Below are 16777 nucleotides of genomic sequence, written 5' to 3'. Positions count from 1 at the left end.
ATCAATGACTCTCTAAGGTCTAAAATCTAACCACATGGCATTTATTAAAATTTTGCCACTTGTACATATACATACAAGCGTCGAGGGAAAGAATTACTGTACATAGTGAGTGACTAAATTATTCAAGAATAGAGGATAATTTAATTTACTTTCGAGCACAGAGTCCGTCGATCGGATTCATGTCGAGCTTCTTCATACGATCTAATTGTGCCAGTCGGCGTTCTAACGAGAATGTTTCTGGCAATTCTGGATAGGCTGAAAGAGGAAAAAATAACATTGCGTTAAATCAAGATTTTTCAAAGTGAAAATTAATAAAACGCATCAAAATAGAAACATACCAAATACTTTGAAGTACAGGTACAGCCATATGCCAGTGCTTATAATCAAGCAACTCAATCCAGTGATGGCTTTCCACTCTCCTGTCGGTGCTTCCATTTCAGTGAACGTTTGGCGGAAGCTAGCACGGTACAGAGCTTTCTTCTCCTCGATAGACAGCTTCTTCCAGTCTCCCTTCTCTTTCTCTTTCAATGCCTGGTCAAAAAAGACAAAATTATATAGCAATTTGACAATTGTGATTTATGAAAGATTATTTCACCGTCATCTTTTCTTCTTACCAAGACATCAGAGCTATTTTCCTTCCAACGTATCGCAGGATAGGGGAAATCTACTCGGTCCAAGTAAGCAGGTTCACCATTGTATCCAAAGCCAACCACATCCCTGTTACCGATCCTATCCACTGTCATCAATCCGCATCTTTGTACTTGGATGACAGGTCGCAAGCGACTCGCAAATAATCTACCTGCCATTGTTTACTGTAAAAGTATTGGAATATTTAGACAGTTTTATATTAAAAAAAAAAAAAGAAATACTTTTCTCTACAATTTCTTTTCTTATCAGATATATGTATCTAATTTTACTAGCAGTCATTTATCATAAAATTAATTAATTTGCCATGTAATTAGAGAGTAAGCGCGCGAGATAATACCTAGATATTACCTCGACACTAATAAAACATAACAAATCTTTGATAAGAAACGTCAATATTCAGGAATATCTTATACCTCCGAAATTACATACGATTGTTATGCGAGCTCGAGAGTTATTACCTAACTGATAATAAAGATAGTCGAGAGCCTAGGACGGAAATTGCGTTAAAAAAAAAAAAAAAAAGAAAATTACGCCCTCGTGTTACGTAATCGGGATAATATCACGGATATAGTATTTTGATCGCAGATACGTCGCGGGAGGAAACGGGAGGAAATTATTACTCACATACTGTCCGCGAAGACACTTGGCGTAGACCAAAGTATGTAAGATGGCCCGGAATAGCAGGTTAACGCAGGTGATGACGGAAATGTCAAGATGCGTTCGAAAACGCGGCTGGCCCGCGAATGTTTATTATCGTTTCGAAAAACATCGGCCTCGATTCAATCCAAATCAATGGACCAATCGGAACAAGAAACGCGAAGGTTTCTGATAAAAATACTGCTCCTACGAATGAATTTCCAATCGCATCGAAATTTGCGCAGTGAATTTTGCAAACGAAGCTTGATAATAAAGAAGATGGAGGGTTCGAGCGCTCGCGCTTTATTCCTTTAACACCAACACTGTGACAGGAATCAACCCGTATCCGGCGAAAGAAATTTTGGCCAACGCGGTAGAGAAAATGCTAGCGCGGTAAAATTTTGGCTTGGATCTCGCAGAAATATATCCCGGTAACAAAATGTAATATAGCCGAGATATATAACTCCTTTTCAGGGGATTCGATATTGCCGGTCGAGGAAGATCCGTATATAACCAGTGTTCGTTGTAAAGTTTCGCTCACACGACACATAGCAACACTCTGGTAAAATATATTCGTATTCTATTCGAAACATCATGATGTCGCAAGAGTGATAAAAGAGATGTTGCTTCCATTAGCTATAGTTTGAATTTCCACTTCAACAATAGAAGAATTAAAATGTATTCTCTGTATTGTATAATAGAGAGATTACTATAGCAGTCTGGCAAGAGTGCTGTGTATGTGCTATTGCTAAATTTCAACAAGATTTTGGATTTTGCTGTAGTTTCCTACGTAGATGAAGATGAGCAGAGATATGTTTGAGGAAAAGGATTATCCAACCCAGTGGGCACTCAATCCTTCAGCTTATCAAAACATGAGAAACGAACAAGGTAATTTTTCTATAGACTCCTATAAATCTTTGCGCTCTTCGGTTCAGTAATGTATGAATTCCTGGTAATGTTATCGCTTGTCTGGAAACAGTGGATTGGGCGGCTCTGGCGCAGCAGTGGATAAAAATGAAGGAGACAGTGACAGTTATACCACCAGCACCGCCGCCGCCAACTATAAATCCTGTATATTCCACAAACGATGGTAGCGGCGAGGCACCAATGGATATGGACACCAAGGATGATGAAATGCCTCCTGCACCCCCTGCACCAACCATCAGTGGATCTGGTGAGAGAGAAAAAGCATAATCTTCAAGATTTTATATTTAAAATAAACAGCAATCAAAGATTATTACCAAAATCGGCATAAGATATTTTTTCTCATGCGACATTGTGGCTTGTTAATACAAATAGAAGCCTGGACTCAGTGGAACCAGTGGGGTCATTGGAATACTTCAGCATCCGGAACAGGAAGCTGGGAATGGAGCGGTGTACCACCACCTGGTGTTACCATAGGTCCTGATGGTAAACCAATTGGACTTCCAACTGTGCCAGTTATACCGCCTGCGCCAACAATATCTACCACTACTGATTTTAATACGCCTCCTCCTGCTGCACCATCATTGTATTCGTACAACTCGGTGGCACCAGCGCAATCGTACAATCAGGTAAAATCGAAAAAAGAAAATCTGTAATTAATAATAATATATTAGAGAATAATATAAAAATAATTCTTTCTAATTATACAAATTCACGACATTAATTTCGATAAATTTTAGATACTGAGATACATGTATCAAATTACATTATACATACATAATCTATTGTTTCAAATATTATGAATTTTTATTTTTAATATTTCCAAGAATTCTACCATTGTTTCCATTGTAAATGACCATTGATTGTGTTATCAGGTTACTAACTATTGGTCTGGAGAACCATCTAATACAATATCACCACAGCCACCTCCTTTCATGAAAGGAATGAGGCATACGAACAGAGCACATATGAGGGTAATGGATCCGGTCCGATGTCGAGATGAGAGAGAAAAAACACCGGAAGAGGATACTACTATGACTATTGGTATAAATTTTATAGAAAATATAATAACGATAATCCTCTCTTGTTACAGTTCGCGAGTTCAGCGAGGATAGCAATCATGAATTACTAGTTCATCTGCTATAACGCTGTTGATTCTTCATAGACGCCGCAAAACGAAGACAATTACCAGCCTGGATTCGTGAAGGATTGGAGAAAATGGAGAAGGAAAAACAGAAGGCTGTGGAGAGAGAACGATTAGAGATCTTGAGGAAGCAAGAGTTGGAGGCTCGCAAGCAAGCGGAGGATGAAGCGCGTGCAGTGCTCAATCCTAGCAAGAGCAAATTTGTAAGATCTTAATTATGTTACACTAGAGTTTTAGATAAATAAAAAAATTGGCACCTTCACTCTCAGCATTACCATGTAGGGCTTTTTTCAACTTCATAGTTTGTATGAGATAGAACAGATTGTAATACAAATACACTCCATCAGCATAAAGTTAATGTAAAATTAACGTAATAATTACTACGCGCGTGCTGCAGTTTATATATAAATGTTATTTGGTTAAGGATTATCATCATTTTTAATTGTCAGACAATTGAAGTTTGCAAATGCCGAATAGCAGCGTGTCTTCTACAGACTTTAACATGGCGCATTAAATCAGTGGTAGCGCATAATCGGCACAGTTGGAAGTCCGATTTGTCCGTTATCCTATTGTCACTTTCTGAGTCAGGTAGAGGAAAAACCACCAATCACAAATCGCGTGCAAAGACTCTGCAGCCGTTTCTCTATTTACCTAGAACTTTACACGTTTACCAAAAACGAAGTCGAAGGATATTGAATATTCAAAGCACAAACGAGAAAACGGGCTAATTAAAAGTCAGATGCTATAAATAAAGCACAGATTCTTTGTCTTTTAATGAGATACGTCGTATATATTCCACATTTATATAACCGATTAATAAATCTCATTAGAAGACATAAATTAGCCCATTCTCCGTTTATGTTTTACATTCTCCAAACGTCGGTCTCGACAGAGATTTGTATGACTATGAAAAACTTACTTATCGTATTTGTTTTCATTATTTTCAGGACTCTGACTCGGAGAAGGAGACCGAACAGGACTTTGACGTAACGAGTAGTACGCGTGGACAACAATCCGTAGACAAGAGCTATGATCGTACCCCGGATATCGTTGTTCGGCCGCGAAAGTCGCGATTCAGAGACGCCGACTCACCAGAATTTCACGCAGACGCCGACGAGAGTCCGACTGCGACGACCAGCACCCCTCCAGTGGTCGCACAAAAGCGATCTCCAGACGAGATCTTCCAGGAAGTGGTAAGCAGAAGAAAAATACAAGTTAAGAGGGTATTCTAGTAACAAGCGTTATTTTTCTATGTTTTTTTCGAAATTTTTTACACAGAACCCATAAAAGCTTTCGTATTGGAATTTTTTCTACATGTTTATTAGTATCTACCATGGGCGCCCATGGGGGGGGAGGCAAGGAGGGGCATATGCCCCCCCTTGGATTTTAATATTTTAATTTTTTTAATTTAGAATAATTTTATAATTGTCAACCAAATAATTTTTTGTTTGAAATTTATAACATAAATATATATCGAAATAGTGTGGTGTGTGTGTGTGTGTGTGTGTACACCACACACACACACACGCACGCACACCTGAGTATATGTACACTCTGCCCCCCCCCCCTAGAAAAAAGTTATAAGGGCGCCCATGGTATCTACAGAATGTTGACAAATTTCTTTGGTATAAATATGTAGAAAAAATCCCGATACAAAAAGCTTTAATGCGGGTTCTGTATAAAAAATGTGGAAAAAACATTAAAATATAACGCTCGTTACACTAGAATACCCCTTTAATTCGGCAAATATTCTTAATTTATAATGTAATTAATTTTTTATATCGCAACACATGAAATAATTTGTTTGTTCTTTTTCGCAGATGTTGAAAGTAAGACGAGCGCTGACGGAAATACTTCTGGAGGTAACGAACGAAGAGATTGCTATGGTATGCAGAGAGGTTTGGAGCCGCGCACGTGCCAAAGGTACCCCAGATACACACGATAGAACTAACCAATTGAATTTCTTCCGTGCTTTTGCTCGTCGGAGCACAGAATTCGCAGATTCAGCGAGCCTACTGGCCGCCCCACGCTGCGAGGAAGCTGTGCGATTGTATAATATAAAGTTGAAAGAGAGTATTAAACAGAGATTCCTTAATCCGCAGACTTAATTATTCGGCAATTTCAGGACATCCTGTTTTTTGTTTTGTGTTTTCAGGGATTTGCGTTTAGCATAAGTCATAAGCACATGTCTCATTTTCTCAATCACATATTTTCAATCACGTAATCGTTTCGCATTATGTGCCGATAGATTTTAAAAGACTTTCTCCTTTTTACGCGCCGGCATTTTTATGCCTGACAATCATCTCGCGCGACACATCTCATTAGGAGATAAAGATTCTAGTATCATATATTTATTTATTGTAGTATATATATAAACAAAATGTCTATATAATCGGAATTTATTTTAACAAAGACACTAAGATTACAATTAGTAATATTTAATAGAATAAGAAATTACGCCTCATACACCCATTTTTACGTCATAGGCACGTTTTATCGCTTAGCTTTTATACACTTAGCTACGATCTGAATTTTTTTTACAAGTATCTCTAACTTGTTCGTTTCGAGCGGATCTTATCTCCTATTTTCCGACGATAATCAATATACCAAAAATCGTGATATTGATCAATTTTCTCAAAGTAATTATATAATTCGATTTTTGTAAGTGTGAAATAATGCTGTAAAGATTTCTTATAAGGTATACATGAAAGGAAGCGAAGGGACAAAGGAATGAATGGTTCGGCCCATCTTCTCAAAGAGAATGAGCCAGTAAAGAGCCATTCAATATTATCGGGGGTCATTTATCCGTGCGATAGCACTTTTTTAGCGATTGGTTACTAAATGCGTGTGTATTGTAAGTCCCCGCAGGAGAGACCCCCGTCGCATCCCTCAACAACACGGCCCCTCTTGCTCAGATCACTCGCAAGCTCGGTGAGTAAGCTTCAACACACTTGATATAACACACGGCGATATCCTTAGGGAACGGCCTAGTAAACGAGTAACTAGTAAGCAAGTAACTCGTTAAGAGAGAAAAAAAAAAAGAAAAAAACACGGGTCTGAATGCGTGGATGCACTTGATGTTAATTCGGCCGTTCGCTCGTAGAGATTTATCGCCTCAACCGAGAGAGATGTTCCTCTCTCTTTCTTTCTCTCTCTCTTCTTTCGTTCTTTCTCAGGATATTTCTTGACGAAAGTAACGGCTAATATATTTTTTCTTTGTTTTTTTTTCACAAACCCATTCCGATTTTGAAAATGTTGTCGCGCACCCTGGACGGATGTAATTTCGATTTCTATCTGCCGTAGGTCTGGGCATCTACGGCGACAGTAACAGCGAGTCCGAGGAGGAGCAAAGCGAGCACGCACAGACTCATGACGACGACAGCGACGAGGAGCTGAAGGTAAGCGGATCTCGCGAGACTCGACAAACTTCTTCGCAAATAAATCCTTTTCCGGTTTTATTTTAAAATCATAATTCCCGATCCTCCGTAGGAAACGTTGAGACGTCGACAGCAGGCATTTCGGAAGATCGAGGAAGAGATCGAGACGCGTCTCGCCGAGGAGGAGGAGAGGGAGGAACAACGTGGTTACGACGAGCAACAAAATAGACAACAAGAAAATCATACCGGTAATACTAGCTGCCGGGATACAGGTATGTTTCGACCGATAACAACACAAGAGTATGTGGCCGTGAGCAAATTAAGTGTAACTTCCTGACGTCATACTTTAGTTGATGAAAAAGAAACGGTAAATAATCAAAGAGAAGCGTCCGAAACTTTATCGAGCGGCGGGCAAAGTCCACAAACGGCGGCGCCGCAGAACGCCCCGTCGACGGCCGACCACGGTCACCAGCAGGCGAAAGCGACGAAAGCGAGCAGCACCGTCTCGGGATCGGCTGACTCCGAGTCGAGCAGCAGCGAATCCTCGAGCAGCTTGTCCGAGTCGAGCCGCGAGCCTCGAAACAAGAAACGCGATAAAGCGCGCACAGGCAACAAGCAATCGCAGTCGCAGCAACGCGAGCAGCAACAGCAGCAACGCGGTTACCGTCAGCGGCGGCGAAAGTCCAAGAGCAGGAGCAAGTCGCGAAGCGGCAGACGATCCGTCAGGTCGTCCCGCTCGTCCGAAGGACGCTCGGCGCACAAGCGACGTTCGCGCTCGAGGTCGGCCAATAAGTTGCGCAAGAACTATCGCTCGCGATCCTCGCGTTCCTCCAGCGATCGTAGATCCAGCAAGAAGCGTCGCACGCGATCGCGCGACCGGAAACGCGCGAGATCGCGCTCACGTAGCTGCCGACACTCCAGGTCGGTGTCCGCCGACGATCGCAGGAAGTGGTCGTCGCGCTCGCGATCCCGTAAGAGAAAGACCCGCTCACGTTCCAGAGACAGGCGGAGGAACAGTCGATCGCGCAGCAAATCGTCGCGCGTGACCACGGCGAAACGAAGAGGATCGCGCTCGAGGTCGCGCGGTGATCGTAGGGAGAGAACGCGTAGCCGCTCGAGGGATCGCCGAAGATCGAGATCGTATATTTCCAGGAGAAGCCGACGACGGGGCAGCCGATCCAGATCGCGGGATCGAAGTAGAAAGTCGCGATCCAAGTCGCGACAGTCGAGCCATCGCGATGGTAAGAAGTCGTCACATCGATACAGGAATTGAGCCTGAATCTGCTCTCCTAGCCCAAGGTTGTATAAATGTTCATTCTGTTTATAGCTTTAACGGAGAATAATAACGAAAACAGAGTGTGATACATTCTGTTTTTCAAATAAGAAGTTGTCACTTTCGTGTTATTAATTAATTAATATGTAGACTAACCGAAAATTGCTCTCGGAAATTCTCTCTCTTTCTCTTCCTTTTCTTCTTTTCATTTTGTCGCTGCATCATCGCGCACTTTCTTTCTTTCTCTCTCTATTGATTCGTTGGAGTGTTTATGTGATATTTCTCATGGATTTTATATGTTAAAATGTCGATGCGATAGTTTTGATTATACTTATGTATAATTGATATGGCAGCACGGTGTACAATCAAGTGCAATCTATGGTACTTTTTGCATATAAAGTCATTTTTTTTCTTTTTATTTACTTCTTGCTATATTTACTATTTTTTGCAATTAGACGATATATGATTAAGGATTAATTGATTTTGTAGTTTTGTTTCTTCTTTCTCTGTAAAAAAAGTTAAATTGATTTAAAAGTTTGTTATATTGTTGGAACAATTAAAGTATATGATAATATATTATTACGAAAAGAGAGAACAGTGAAATTTGCTCAATTTTTGAAGGTCTAGTGGTGGCGGTTAAAATAAACATTAGATATTACCGTTTGACAAAATTATAGATTTTTTTATATAACTGTATTATAATAGATTTATTATTAGATTTAGTTGTAAGAAATAAAAATAATATATACATATATACACATAAAGCGATTGGAGGAGAGATTAATCAAAATACATTCAAAATTGACAGATATTAAGTTCGCACACATATATTTATTGAATATCTTTAAAATGGCAGATTGAAACAAACTAAAGCAATAAGATAATTAACGCTAAATATAATGATTTTTATTGCAATAGAAGAATTTTAGATAGATATTTTAATATTAATACAATATGACATTTACATACAAAAAAAAACGTTTTATCACTAATTACTAGATATACGAGTATATTTTGTGCTCCTTTTTAATATCAAAACATCTAAGATTCAAATGTCTTCCTTTAGTTCCAAAAGTTTCTTTATTAATATGTGTTTTTTGACATAAAACGCGGTAACTAGTCAACACTTTTCTGCATTACATTTAAATATGAACGTAATTAAAATGTATCATAAATTTATGCAATTCGTAGCATACGAGAAAAAAACAATATAATCAAACTATTATCACACTTTTGCTAATAAATGAATTACTGAATGAACCATTCTCTAAGAATTCATTAAATGAATAAAGTCTTAAAATAAGTATAAAGAATAGAATGTTTAGTTCTCGAATGCATAGTTCTTTTTGCAGGAAAATTCAAAAAGAACATGCCTTTTGTATAAAATATTATTAAATGATTATTTGTTCTTTCAACGAGTAGAATTATTTACACCGTACGAGAATCTAATAAATTAAAGCGAATCTAATCGAGTCTAAGATTTTAATCATTTTTTTTTTTCGATACCAAAATTATAATATTCTTGCAATTTATTAAAAACATGTATATCCTTGATACAGTGAATACTATACTTTTAGTATTAATAAATAAAATTTATTAAATGTCGATAGAATTTGCGAGTCGAATATACGCGAATTAAATCTTACTTATATTAATATAAAATAATTATATAAAATAATTATTATATATAGGTATATGAGCGTTATAAATTACATTATACAAATATATTGAATTCTGGAAAAACACTTTAGTGACACGAGATTTTGTATTTTGAATTAAACGAGAAATATATTCGAATTCTGATATAGAAATAAAAACATTTTTTGACAAATTCTAAAGAGTACTATTGTAAACATGAAGTGACTTGCTCGATATTTCCTAGATTGGAGAACGTTGACACGAATCCTAGAAATCTTATTTTGTTTCAGCATCTTCCACACTGGCTTCCGCTCGGCTTCAGCGTTTCACTATGATTCAGTTCGTCAACGTACATCCACACTATTGTGGTACAGTTACAATTTTTGAATATATCACATTAAATCTACTCTCACAAATAGTGTATTATAAATAAATATGGACACATAATAAATTGCAATACTTGAAGGTATGTGTTATTAAATTTGCTTACTCTTGATAATATTGTTATTGATATATATATATATATATATATATATATATATATATATATATATACAACGTGACTATGTATCGCTTTCTTTTCCAAAAAGAAAGAAACATCTCTCGTTCAAATATTACATAATATTCGAACGAATGCATATATCAAGATTTATATGACAGCGGAAGACGAAATAAAATTGGCGATGCGTGATCAATCAAACTAGTCGCATTTTCTTTAAAGTAATTCCATTAAAGATTATTATGCGATTAACGAGGTAGATCTAAAAGAGTGGATCTCGGTTGTTTTTTGCGTATTGGACGGAAACAACGAAGATTACTAATCGTATAATTAAATATCCTTTCCTCTTCGTCCATCTCTAAAAATATTTTGATTGCGATTTCGAGTTGGTTTTCTTCTTTTCGTATCCCTTGTTGTTTAGTGATTCACAATATAAAAAATATAAATCGTGACAAAATTCTATCATCTGTAGTCTTAGTTTTGTAGATATTGAGATCATTTAATTATTAATCGATGATGAAGCATCTACAATGCAAACCGGTATATATAATCGATAGAAATCGCTGTAAATCCGAAGATTTTGTTTTTCGCTTTCTTACCTTCATGCAATTGAGTTCATCTTTTCAATCAGATAATTGTAAGCGAGTTCTCGTATGTTCATTCCGTACACGAAATCGAAATGACCTATTGGCTTTAACGTGACCGTACGTTTCTCCAACAAATTCGGCAATTTTCGTTGCAATATCTCAACGTCCTAAAATCAACAATCAAATAGCCTTGGAGATATTACAAAGATGATCATCTATTTGTCTCCAGCAAATAATTTGTCAATTAATAATTATCAATTAATATAATTTGAGTCTAATTACATTCGGATGAGCCAAAACATCGCTCAGGCCGTTGTACAAAATCACCGGGGCTGTAATCCTTTCCATAGGATATTCTGGCGGTTGGAATCGTCTGTATACTAGGATATTCCTTATCAGACCGTAATCATAAGGGCGAAAATGTCCTACAAGAGAAGTGATTTTTTTTTTACGGGAACAAACTATTTTAATGTGAAATTGGGCGGAAAATCTTTGTTCTTATAAGAATATTTGCAATCGAGTCAAATTCCAAAATTGATACCTGGATTTTGAATACCCATCGCGTAATGAACCAATTGCTTGAACGAACAACCCGCCGGCGCAAATTCCAGATATTTAGCCACATGCGCCTGAAAGTATGCAAAAAACATTACGTATCTCTTGTAAGTCGCGAGTAGGAATCACGTTTAGCTCGAACGATACGACAATAGCTTACATGATCCACTTCGCCGCGGCTGAAACCTCCTATACTAGATATGATAAACGCGCAAATGGGTTCAGTGATACGGCCTTCCCGACAAAAACGGTATGTTATCGTTTTCTCCAGATCCGAATTTGGCAACAATTCGAAGAATCCGATGTACTTATAAAATCTCTGTCAAATTAAACGAATAATAAATACGGAATATAAGATATATTTTACGCAACTTGCATTATTTTTTAATAAAAAGAGATTGCTTCAGAAAATATATAATATAATAAAAATATTTTATCGTATTTTTTTCGTAACGAAAAAATGATTTAGTTTATTAATTATTTAATATATTCATAATATGCATATTTTATTTCATATTAATATGAGTAATAATATAATCGTATTTTGCTTTTGTGTAAAAAGTGATAAATAATAATTATAAATATTATCTATATACATACATACATATATGAAATAATATATAATAATTTAAAAGAATGGCTTCTATTAATTATTTACATTTCTTTAAGTTCTCAAGTTTTAGAAAATATCTTATTTAAAGAGTTAAAACTATTTAATTCTTACCTTGAAAAAATTCACGAAGATACTTAAAGGTCTCAATAGACCGCCAATATGTCCTGTATAAGCCACGGGGGCTAAAGCGGACATGAGTTTGATCTTTCTGTTATATTCCGGCCTGAGAGACATTAGAACCCAAAATTGCGTTGTCCCTTGAGAGAAGCCTATGTAGAACAGCTGTTTCTGGCCGGTTTGTTTTAATATGTAGTCTATCATAGCGGGTAAATCGTAAATACCCATCTCGTGCCAGCTAAATAGAACGTTAATATTTATGAATGTAATTTAAAGAACTTCAAATATATTCGCCAAATTATATTCACATTCTTGACAATTAGTACTGCATAAATAAAAAAAGGGATATTGAATTTGAACGTCAAGTTTATCGTAAAACAGTGAGAAGTTTTTGAGCTTCGATACCTGAAATCCCAAAATTGACTACTTTCCAAGGAGAGCCTCGTATGGTTTTTCGAATTTGTCGTCCCTCGGGAATTACCAAGCCACACGTCGTAACCATTGTCGGATAAAAGATAAGCTAACGATAAAACAAGAGTGATTTTTTAATCAACGCGTCCGATGTTTAGATATCATAAAAAAATCTAAGTTTAAAAGACTGATTGATTTTTGATACCGATTGATCGATTTCGACCCGTTATTAGCCAATCCATCGAACATCCCAGCAATCCGTGCATGATTAACACTACTCGTCGATTTCCGATATTACTCGAATTGTTAGGTGTCTGATTAGATGGTATCCGATGCATAGCTAATATGTATCCATCCCTAGTTGTTACATGATGAAGCTCAAAGGGATAGCCGCTCTCTTTTACGTAATCTTCCTAAAAAAATACAGCGAAATACTCAAATATAATCTATTGACAGGTTAAATTTATCATCTTGATATCACAATATAAGATATAATATATAATTAAATATAATTAATTTTTTAATTTATTATATATGTTAGGCTCAAAGAGACCGAAAACGTTCACTGAACAAAAAATTTATCACAACGCGTTCTGATTTCTCCAATTGAGCCACAACGCAAAATTTGTGTCGTGGCATTTTCAAAAACGCGTTTTGGCATATTCAAAAAGGCTAAATTCGTGTTAAAGTTCTTTTGATAATCAACCAAAACGCGTTCTGGCAATGTGAAAATGCTACAACGCGTGAACGTTTATTGATACAGCCATAACGCGATGTGATAAAAATAAAATTATAAAAAAAATAAAATATATATAATAAAATATGTATAATATAATAATATATATATAATATATAATAATAATAATAAAATATATAATACAACATATAAACAAACATTTCTAATTGTTGTAATTTCAGGCTCGAGAGAAATCAATATCTTATAATTTATAAAATATACAATACGCTGTTACTTTTTTATTATAAAAAAAAAAGAGTCTGAATTATTTTTCGAGATTTCACTTACGACCAATAAATTGGGATCCGTGCGCGGCGGGAATATTTGGCGCGTGCGAATTAGACCCTTTGCCTGAACGATAAATCCGTAGCATAGTAGCGAGACGAAACACCAATGTGCGAGCATTATTTCCTCTTGACAGTCTACCGATGGTTATTTTTGTGTAATATGCACTTCTTTGTAATATAAATGTATCGTTGCTTCGCGCGCGATGCCGTGTTTCGGTATAAACAGAATGTATCTAAACGAGCTTATTCTTTCTTTTTAAATATCGCGAACAGGTATATTATATGACTATTTAAGATTTCAATTTTGTATATGAAAGCACATCAATATCAGATTAGAATCTCGGATTTGACCTATGATTAACACACAAACGATATAAAAACATTATTTCCTCTTACAATTACACGTCGCGAAAACCTTCGTATTTATAATATCAAAAAATGTAGAAGACGTCACAATTAAAAAAAAATATATCCGCTTATTTCTTGGAATAGTAACGGTATATTGATTTCGAAATTACGCGATTGTAAATAATTATACAATAAGTATCCTATTTCAGCCATTGATAAATTGACAAAATGATGTTCTTCATATAATCAAAATCAAGTATTTCAGAATATAAATTTCGTTTCTCTTTTGAAAAAAAATATATATGTAATATATTTATATATATATATTTTTCTTTTTTAAGAAAAAAGAGATATATAAAATATGACACAAAAAATAAAGGCTTAATCATCGAACAATTTTAAGCACAATCAATCACAAATATATGAATTGTTACATATATAATAAAGACACAAATAATATAAGTAAATTTTAAAATAGTAACAAGACTTGCTGTTTGATTCAACATAAAGTGCTCTACGTAAAATAGTGCGAATATTTTTTTTAACTGTCTCAGAAATTTCTCCTGCACTTTTATTTACCCTATATGGTCTTCTTCTTGAAAAGAGAATTATATGTTTGAACCGTGAAACGAGACTGAAGTTTCGGATATATCTACTTCCACAGCAACGAGCCGTTTCCGTAAATCTCTCCCTTCTTCTTTGGTTCCTATCAATATTAATTTTTTGTCGCTCACGTATTCGAAGCCGCAGTTGTTTTTATTAATGACACGAATTTCCTAAGGCCGAGGGCGATATCGAGATACAGGTAGGAGCGCGTCTCGAGCACGTGACAAACGCGCGGAACTTCCGATGTGTGATTACAATAATCCGTCTCGCACGTTATATCATACAGATTCACATAAAATTCGTCGCGCTCGCCCTCGTCTCTCCAAGTTTACTTCTACGCTCGCGCTTAATTATATACAATTCGCGATTAGGACAGCCGGAATTTTCGGAAGAGTGCCGATATGCCATGCGACATCTGAGTCATAACCTTGACATTTTCGCGATAAGTGCAAAAAAACCGGATGATTAATAACAGAACAAATTTACATTGTTATAAAATCAATCATTACACTTTCGCTTCTACATTTCTTATGTTTTCTTCTTTTTCTCAATCATTTTATTTTTAACTCCAAAAAAATAAGAGAGAGAGAAACTGAAAGTTTTTATATTTAAGAAACTAAAAAAATTTTATGAAATGTGCAATATTGTGTTATATATGATAAAACTGTAGACTCTTGCATCCATCTATACATATGTAAGAGATTTCAAATTGCAATGGAATAATTTGTAAAATGAATTCTTGCAATTAATTTTTACGCAAAAAAATGGAGATTTCAAAATGTTAGAATAATCAGCAAAATGAATAAAGATTGTCTCGTCTTTTTTTAAATCCTAGCGGAGATCTACCCACATACGAGCTATCAAACAACAGATCGAGACTTAAAACTGAAAATACGGATACACTGTTTAAAGTATACTATTCGTAGTATTCACAGAATTTTCATTCTCAGCGCTAAACCTAATTTCGATCTTTACTCGAGTGCTTTTGAAGCTAACTGTTGATAATTGATCAATAAGACTTACGCAGAATTCGCTCTTAGCAACGGAATTGTTTCTATTCTTTTTCGAGTTCTTGTAGCCGATTGATTATTCTTCAATAATCAGAAATAAAACTCGAAGCTAGTTTCGTTATTAATAGCGAATTTCTTGAACATTATGATACTTTAAATACTATATCTGCAACACAAATACTTATGCTAGTCCATGATCTAAATATTCTTCCTTAGAACAATTGCAATTACAATAATAAGAGTCAAGAGACGAGTTGTTAATGTGTGATATGCGGATATAAAGGTTGAATTCTATAGTCTGAATTGTTTCGCTCGAATAAAAGAAAAATTTAAATAGCGTAAGCTCTTTATTCCAAAGTATGAGTGTGTAACGGTTTGTGAATTGAAAAAGACAGATGTTCGAAAAGTATAAAGCACGTAGTCGATTGGTCTTATCTAATTACTCATATCTTTGTGTTTGACATATGTATGCGTTTATAACCGAAAACACATGTATATCTAACGTCTTCATAGAATCTACATTCCATCGTTTTTGTTTCCAAGCATGGATCAATATAATTTTCATTACGATAAACATACACATATATACATATATACCGTCATTATACGTATATAATTTGAGAAAAGCGGCAAAGATCTTTTTTCTATTTTCTATTTAAAATATATATATATATATATAGATATAATTACTATTTATATCATAAAGAGACAATCTTTTTACATTATCCGCTTCTCGTAAGTTAAAGTCATAAAATATAAAAAAAAGAAACAAAAAAAAACAACTGCATTTTACATATTGAGAAAGTATACGTGTATATAAATAAATCATATATCATATATCAAATGCAAGAGTGCTTGCAGAATTAATTCTGCACTTTCTTTTGCTTATATTTCACCTGAAAAGAATGTACTTTATGATTTAATTGCTATAAACGATAACGTTGAAGGAAATAATTTAAAAATTAGATACAATGATTACACGTGTTTGTGAACACATGCACCACAACGCGATGATAACGCTGTCAGTCAAATCGCCCAGCTTATGATATTACATTTTAATATTTATGTGTATTATATACAACCTACATATACAGGGTGTCCCATAATTCGTGAACCACCCGTCAGTTGTAGGTAGAGTAGGTTAAACTGAGTCAAAAAGTCCTCTACCATTTTGCGATTTTCTCAATAATTAATGAGAAATAAATTAAAGAAAATCAGCCAATTCGAGCGATGATAAGCGTGCAGCGAGAAGAGACAGCCCACTCGGGGGTCCAGAGTTAGCGCTACTCGTATGTAGTTACTGTCTTTTGTAAAGCGCTCCTCCCCGCTTCATCGCGCGCCTAGCAACTGTGTAACATTATACTGTTT

The 16777-nt window shown here is 35.6% G+C and overlaps 3 protein-coding genes across 6 annotated transcripts; 1 reads left to right on the top strand and 2 right to left on the bottom strand.

Moving 5' to 3' along the window:
• Positions 1 to 20: 20 nt before the first annotated feature.
• Positions 21 to 1411, bottom strand: LOC145940859 (cytochrome c oxidase subunit 4 isoform 1, mitochondrial). Of its 3 annotated transcripts, none has more exons than XM_083046485.1 (4): positions 1273 to 1411; positions 615 to 812; positions 339 to 531; positions 21 to 255 (listed from the first exon to the last, which is right to left on the bottom strand). In XM_083046485.1, exons 2-4 carry the CDS (start codon positions 804 to 806, stop codon positions 146 to 148), a joined length of 495 nt encoding a protein of 164 aa, XP_082902611.1. In that variant the 5' UTR covers positions 807 to 812; positions 1273 to 1411; the 3' UTR covers positions 21 to 145. The 3 variants fall into 3 exon arrangements, with proteins under 3 accessions (XP_082902611.1, XP_082902613.1, XP_082902612.1); XM_083046487.1 differs by lacking the exon at positions 1273 to 1411 and adding an exon at positions 1107 to 1256; XM_083046486.1 differs by lacking the exon at positions 1273 to 1411 and adding an exon at positions 1062 to 1210.
• Positions 1412 to 1547: 136 nt separating this feature from the next.
• On the top strand, positions 1548 to 10105 carry LOC145940854 (uncharacterized). Of its 2 annotated transcripts, none has more exons than XM_083046475.1 (12): positions 1548 to 1677; positions 1759 to 2172; positions 2264 to 2458; positions 2584 to 2837; positions 3084 to 3252; positions 3374 to 3555; positions 4300 to 4545; positions 5173 to 5275; positions 6212 to 6283; positions 6656 to 6750; positions 6842 to 7001; positions 7080 to 10105. In XM_083046475.1, the coding sequence occupies exons 2-12, from the start codon at positions 2079 to 2081 to the stop codon at positions 8000 to 8002; spliced, it is 2493 nt and encodes an 830-aa protein (XP_082902601.1). In that variant the 5' UTR covers positions 1548 to 1677; positions 1759 to 2078; the 3' UTR covers positions 8003 to 10105. The 2 variants fall into 2 exon arrangements, with proteins under 2 accessions (XP_082902601.1, XP_082902600.1); XM_083046474.1 differs by having other exon boundaries at positions 1566 to 2172; positions 7080 to 8028; positions 9931 to 10105.
• A 56-nt stretch (positions 10106 to 10161) lies between these two features.
• Positions 10162 to 15986, bottom strand: LOC145940856 (lipase 3-like). The gene is made up of 10 exons (XM_083046479.1): positions 14373 to 15986; positions 13447 to 13580; positions 12628 to 12835; positions 12417 to 12531; positions 12006 to 12249; positions 11442 to 11600; positions 11268 to 11355; positions 11009 to 11151; positions 10739 to 10893; positions 10162 to 10664 (listed from the first exon to the last, which is right to left on the bottom strand). Exons 2-9 carry the CDS (start codon positions 13561 to 13563, stop codon positions 10741 to 10743), a joined length of 1227 nt encoding a protein of 408 aa, XP_082902605.1. The 5' UTR covers positions 13564 to 13580; positions 14373 to 15986; the 3' UTR covers positions 10162 to 10664; positions 10739 to 10740.
• Positions 15987 to 16777: the final 791 nt, after the last annotated feature.

Source organism: Prenolepis imparis, unplaced genomic scaffold, assembly GCF_030444845.1.
Source record: "Prenolepis imparis isolate NDT839.2.m4 unplaced genomic scaffold, iyPreImpa1.0 SCAF_9, whole genome shotgun sequence".
Lineage (NCBI taxonomy): Eukaryota > Metazoa > Arthropoda > Insecta > Hymenoptera > Formicidae > Prenolepis > Prenolepis imparis.
The sequence above is the reverse complement of the archived record's forward strand: the minus strand, read 5'-3'. Positions and strand labels throughout refer to the sequence as shown.

Bases quoted from the DNA above. Each gene is read 5' to 3' on its own strand.
- LOC145940859 (XM_083046485.1), bottom strand. From the start codon at position 806: ATGGCAGGTAGATTATTTGCGAGTCGCTTGCGACCTGTCATCCAAGTA. The intron at 532-614 runs GTAAGAAGAAAA...TTTTTTGACCAG, and splicing joins AAAATAGCTCTGATGTCTTG to GCATTGAAAGAGAAAGAGAA. The intron at 256-338 runs GTATGTTTCTAT...TTCCTCTTTCAG, and splicing joins CCTGTACTTCAAAGTATTTG to CCTATCCAGAATTGCCAGAA.
- LOC145940854 (XM_083046475.1), top strand. From the start codon at position 2,079: ATGAAGATGAGCAGAGATATGTTTGAGGAAAAGGATTATCCAACCCAG. The intron at 3,556-4,299 runs GTAAGATCTTAA...CATTATTTTCAG, and splicing joins ATCCTAGCAAGAGCAAATTT to GACTCTGACTCGGAGAAGGA. The intron at 4,546-5,172 runs GTAAGCAGAAGA...TCTTTTTCGCAG, and splicing joins ACGAGATCTTCCAGGAAGTG to ATGTTGAAAGTAAGACGAGC.
- LOC145940856 (XM_083046479.1), bottom strand. From the start codon at position 13,563: ATGCTCGCACATTGGTGTTTCGTCTCGCTACTATGCTACGGATTTATC. The intron at 12,532-12,627 runs GTATCAAAAATC...TTTTATCGTTAG, and splicing joins GGGTCGAAATCGATCAATCG to CTTATCTTTTATCCGACAAT. The intron at 10,894-11,008 runs GTAATTAGACTC...TGTTGATTTTAG, and splicing joins ATGTTTTGGCTCATCCGAAT to GACGTTGAGATATTGCAACG.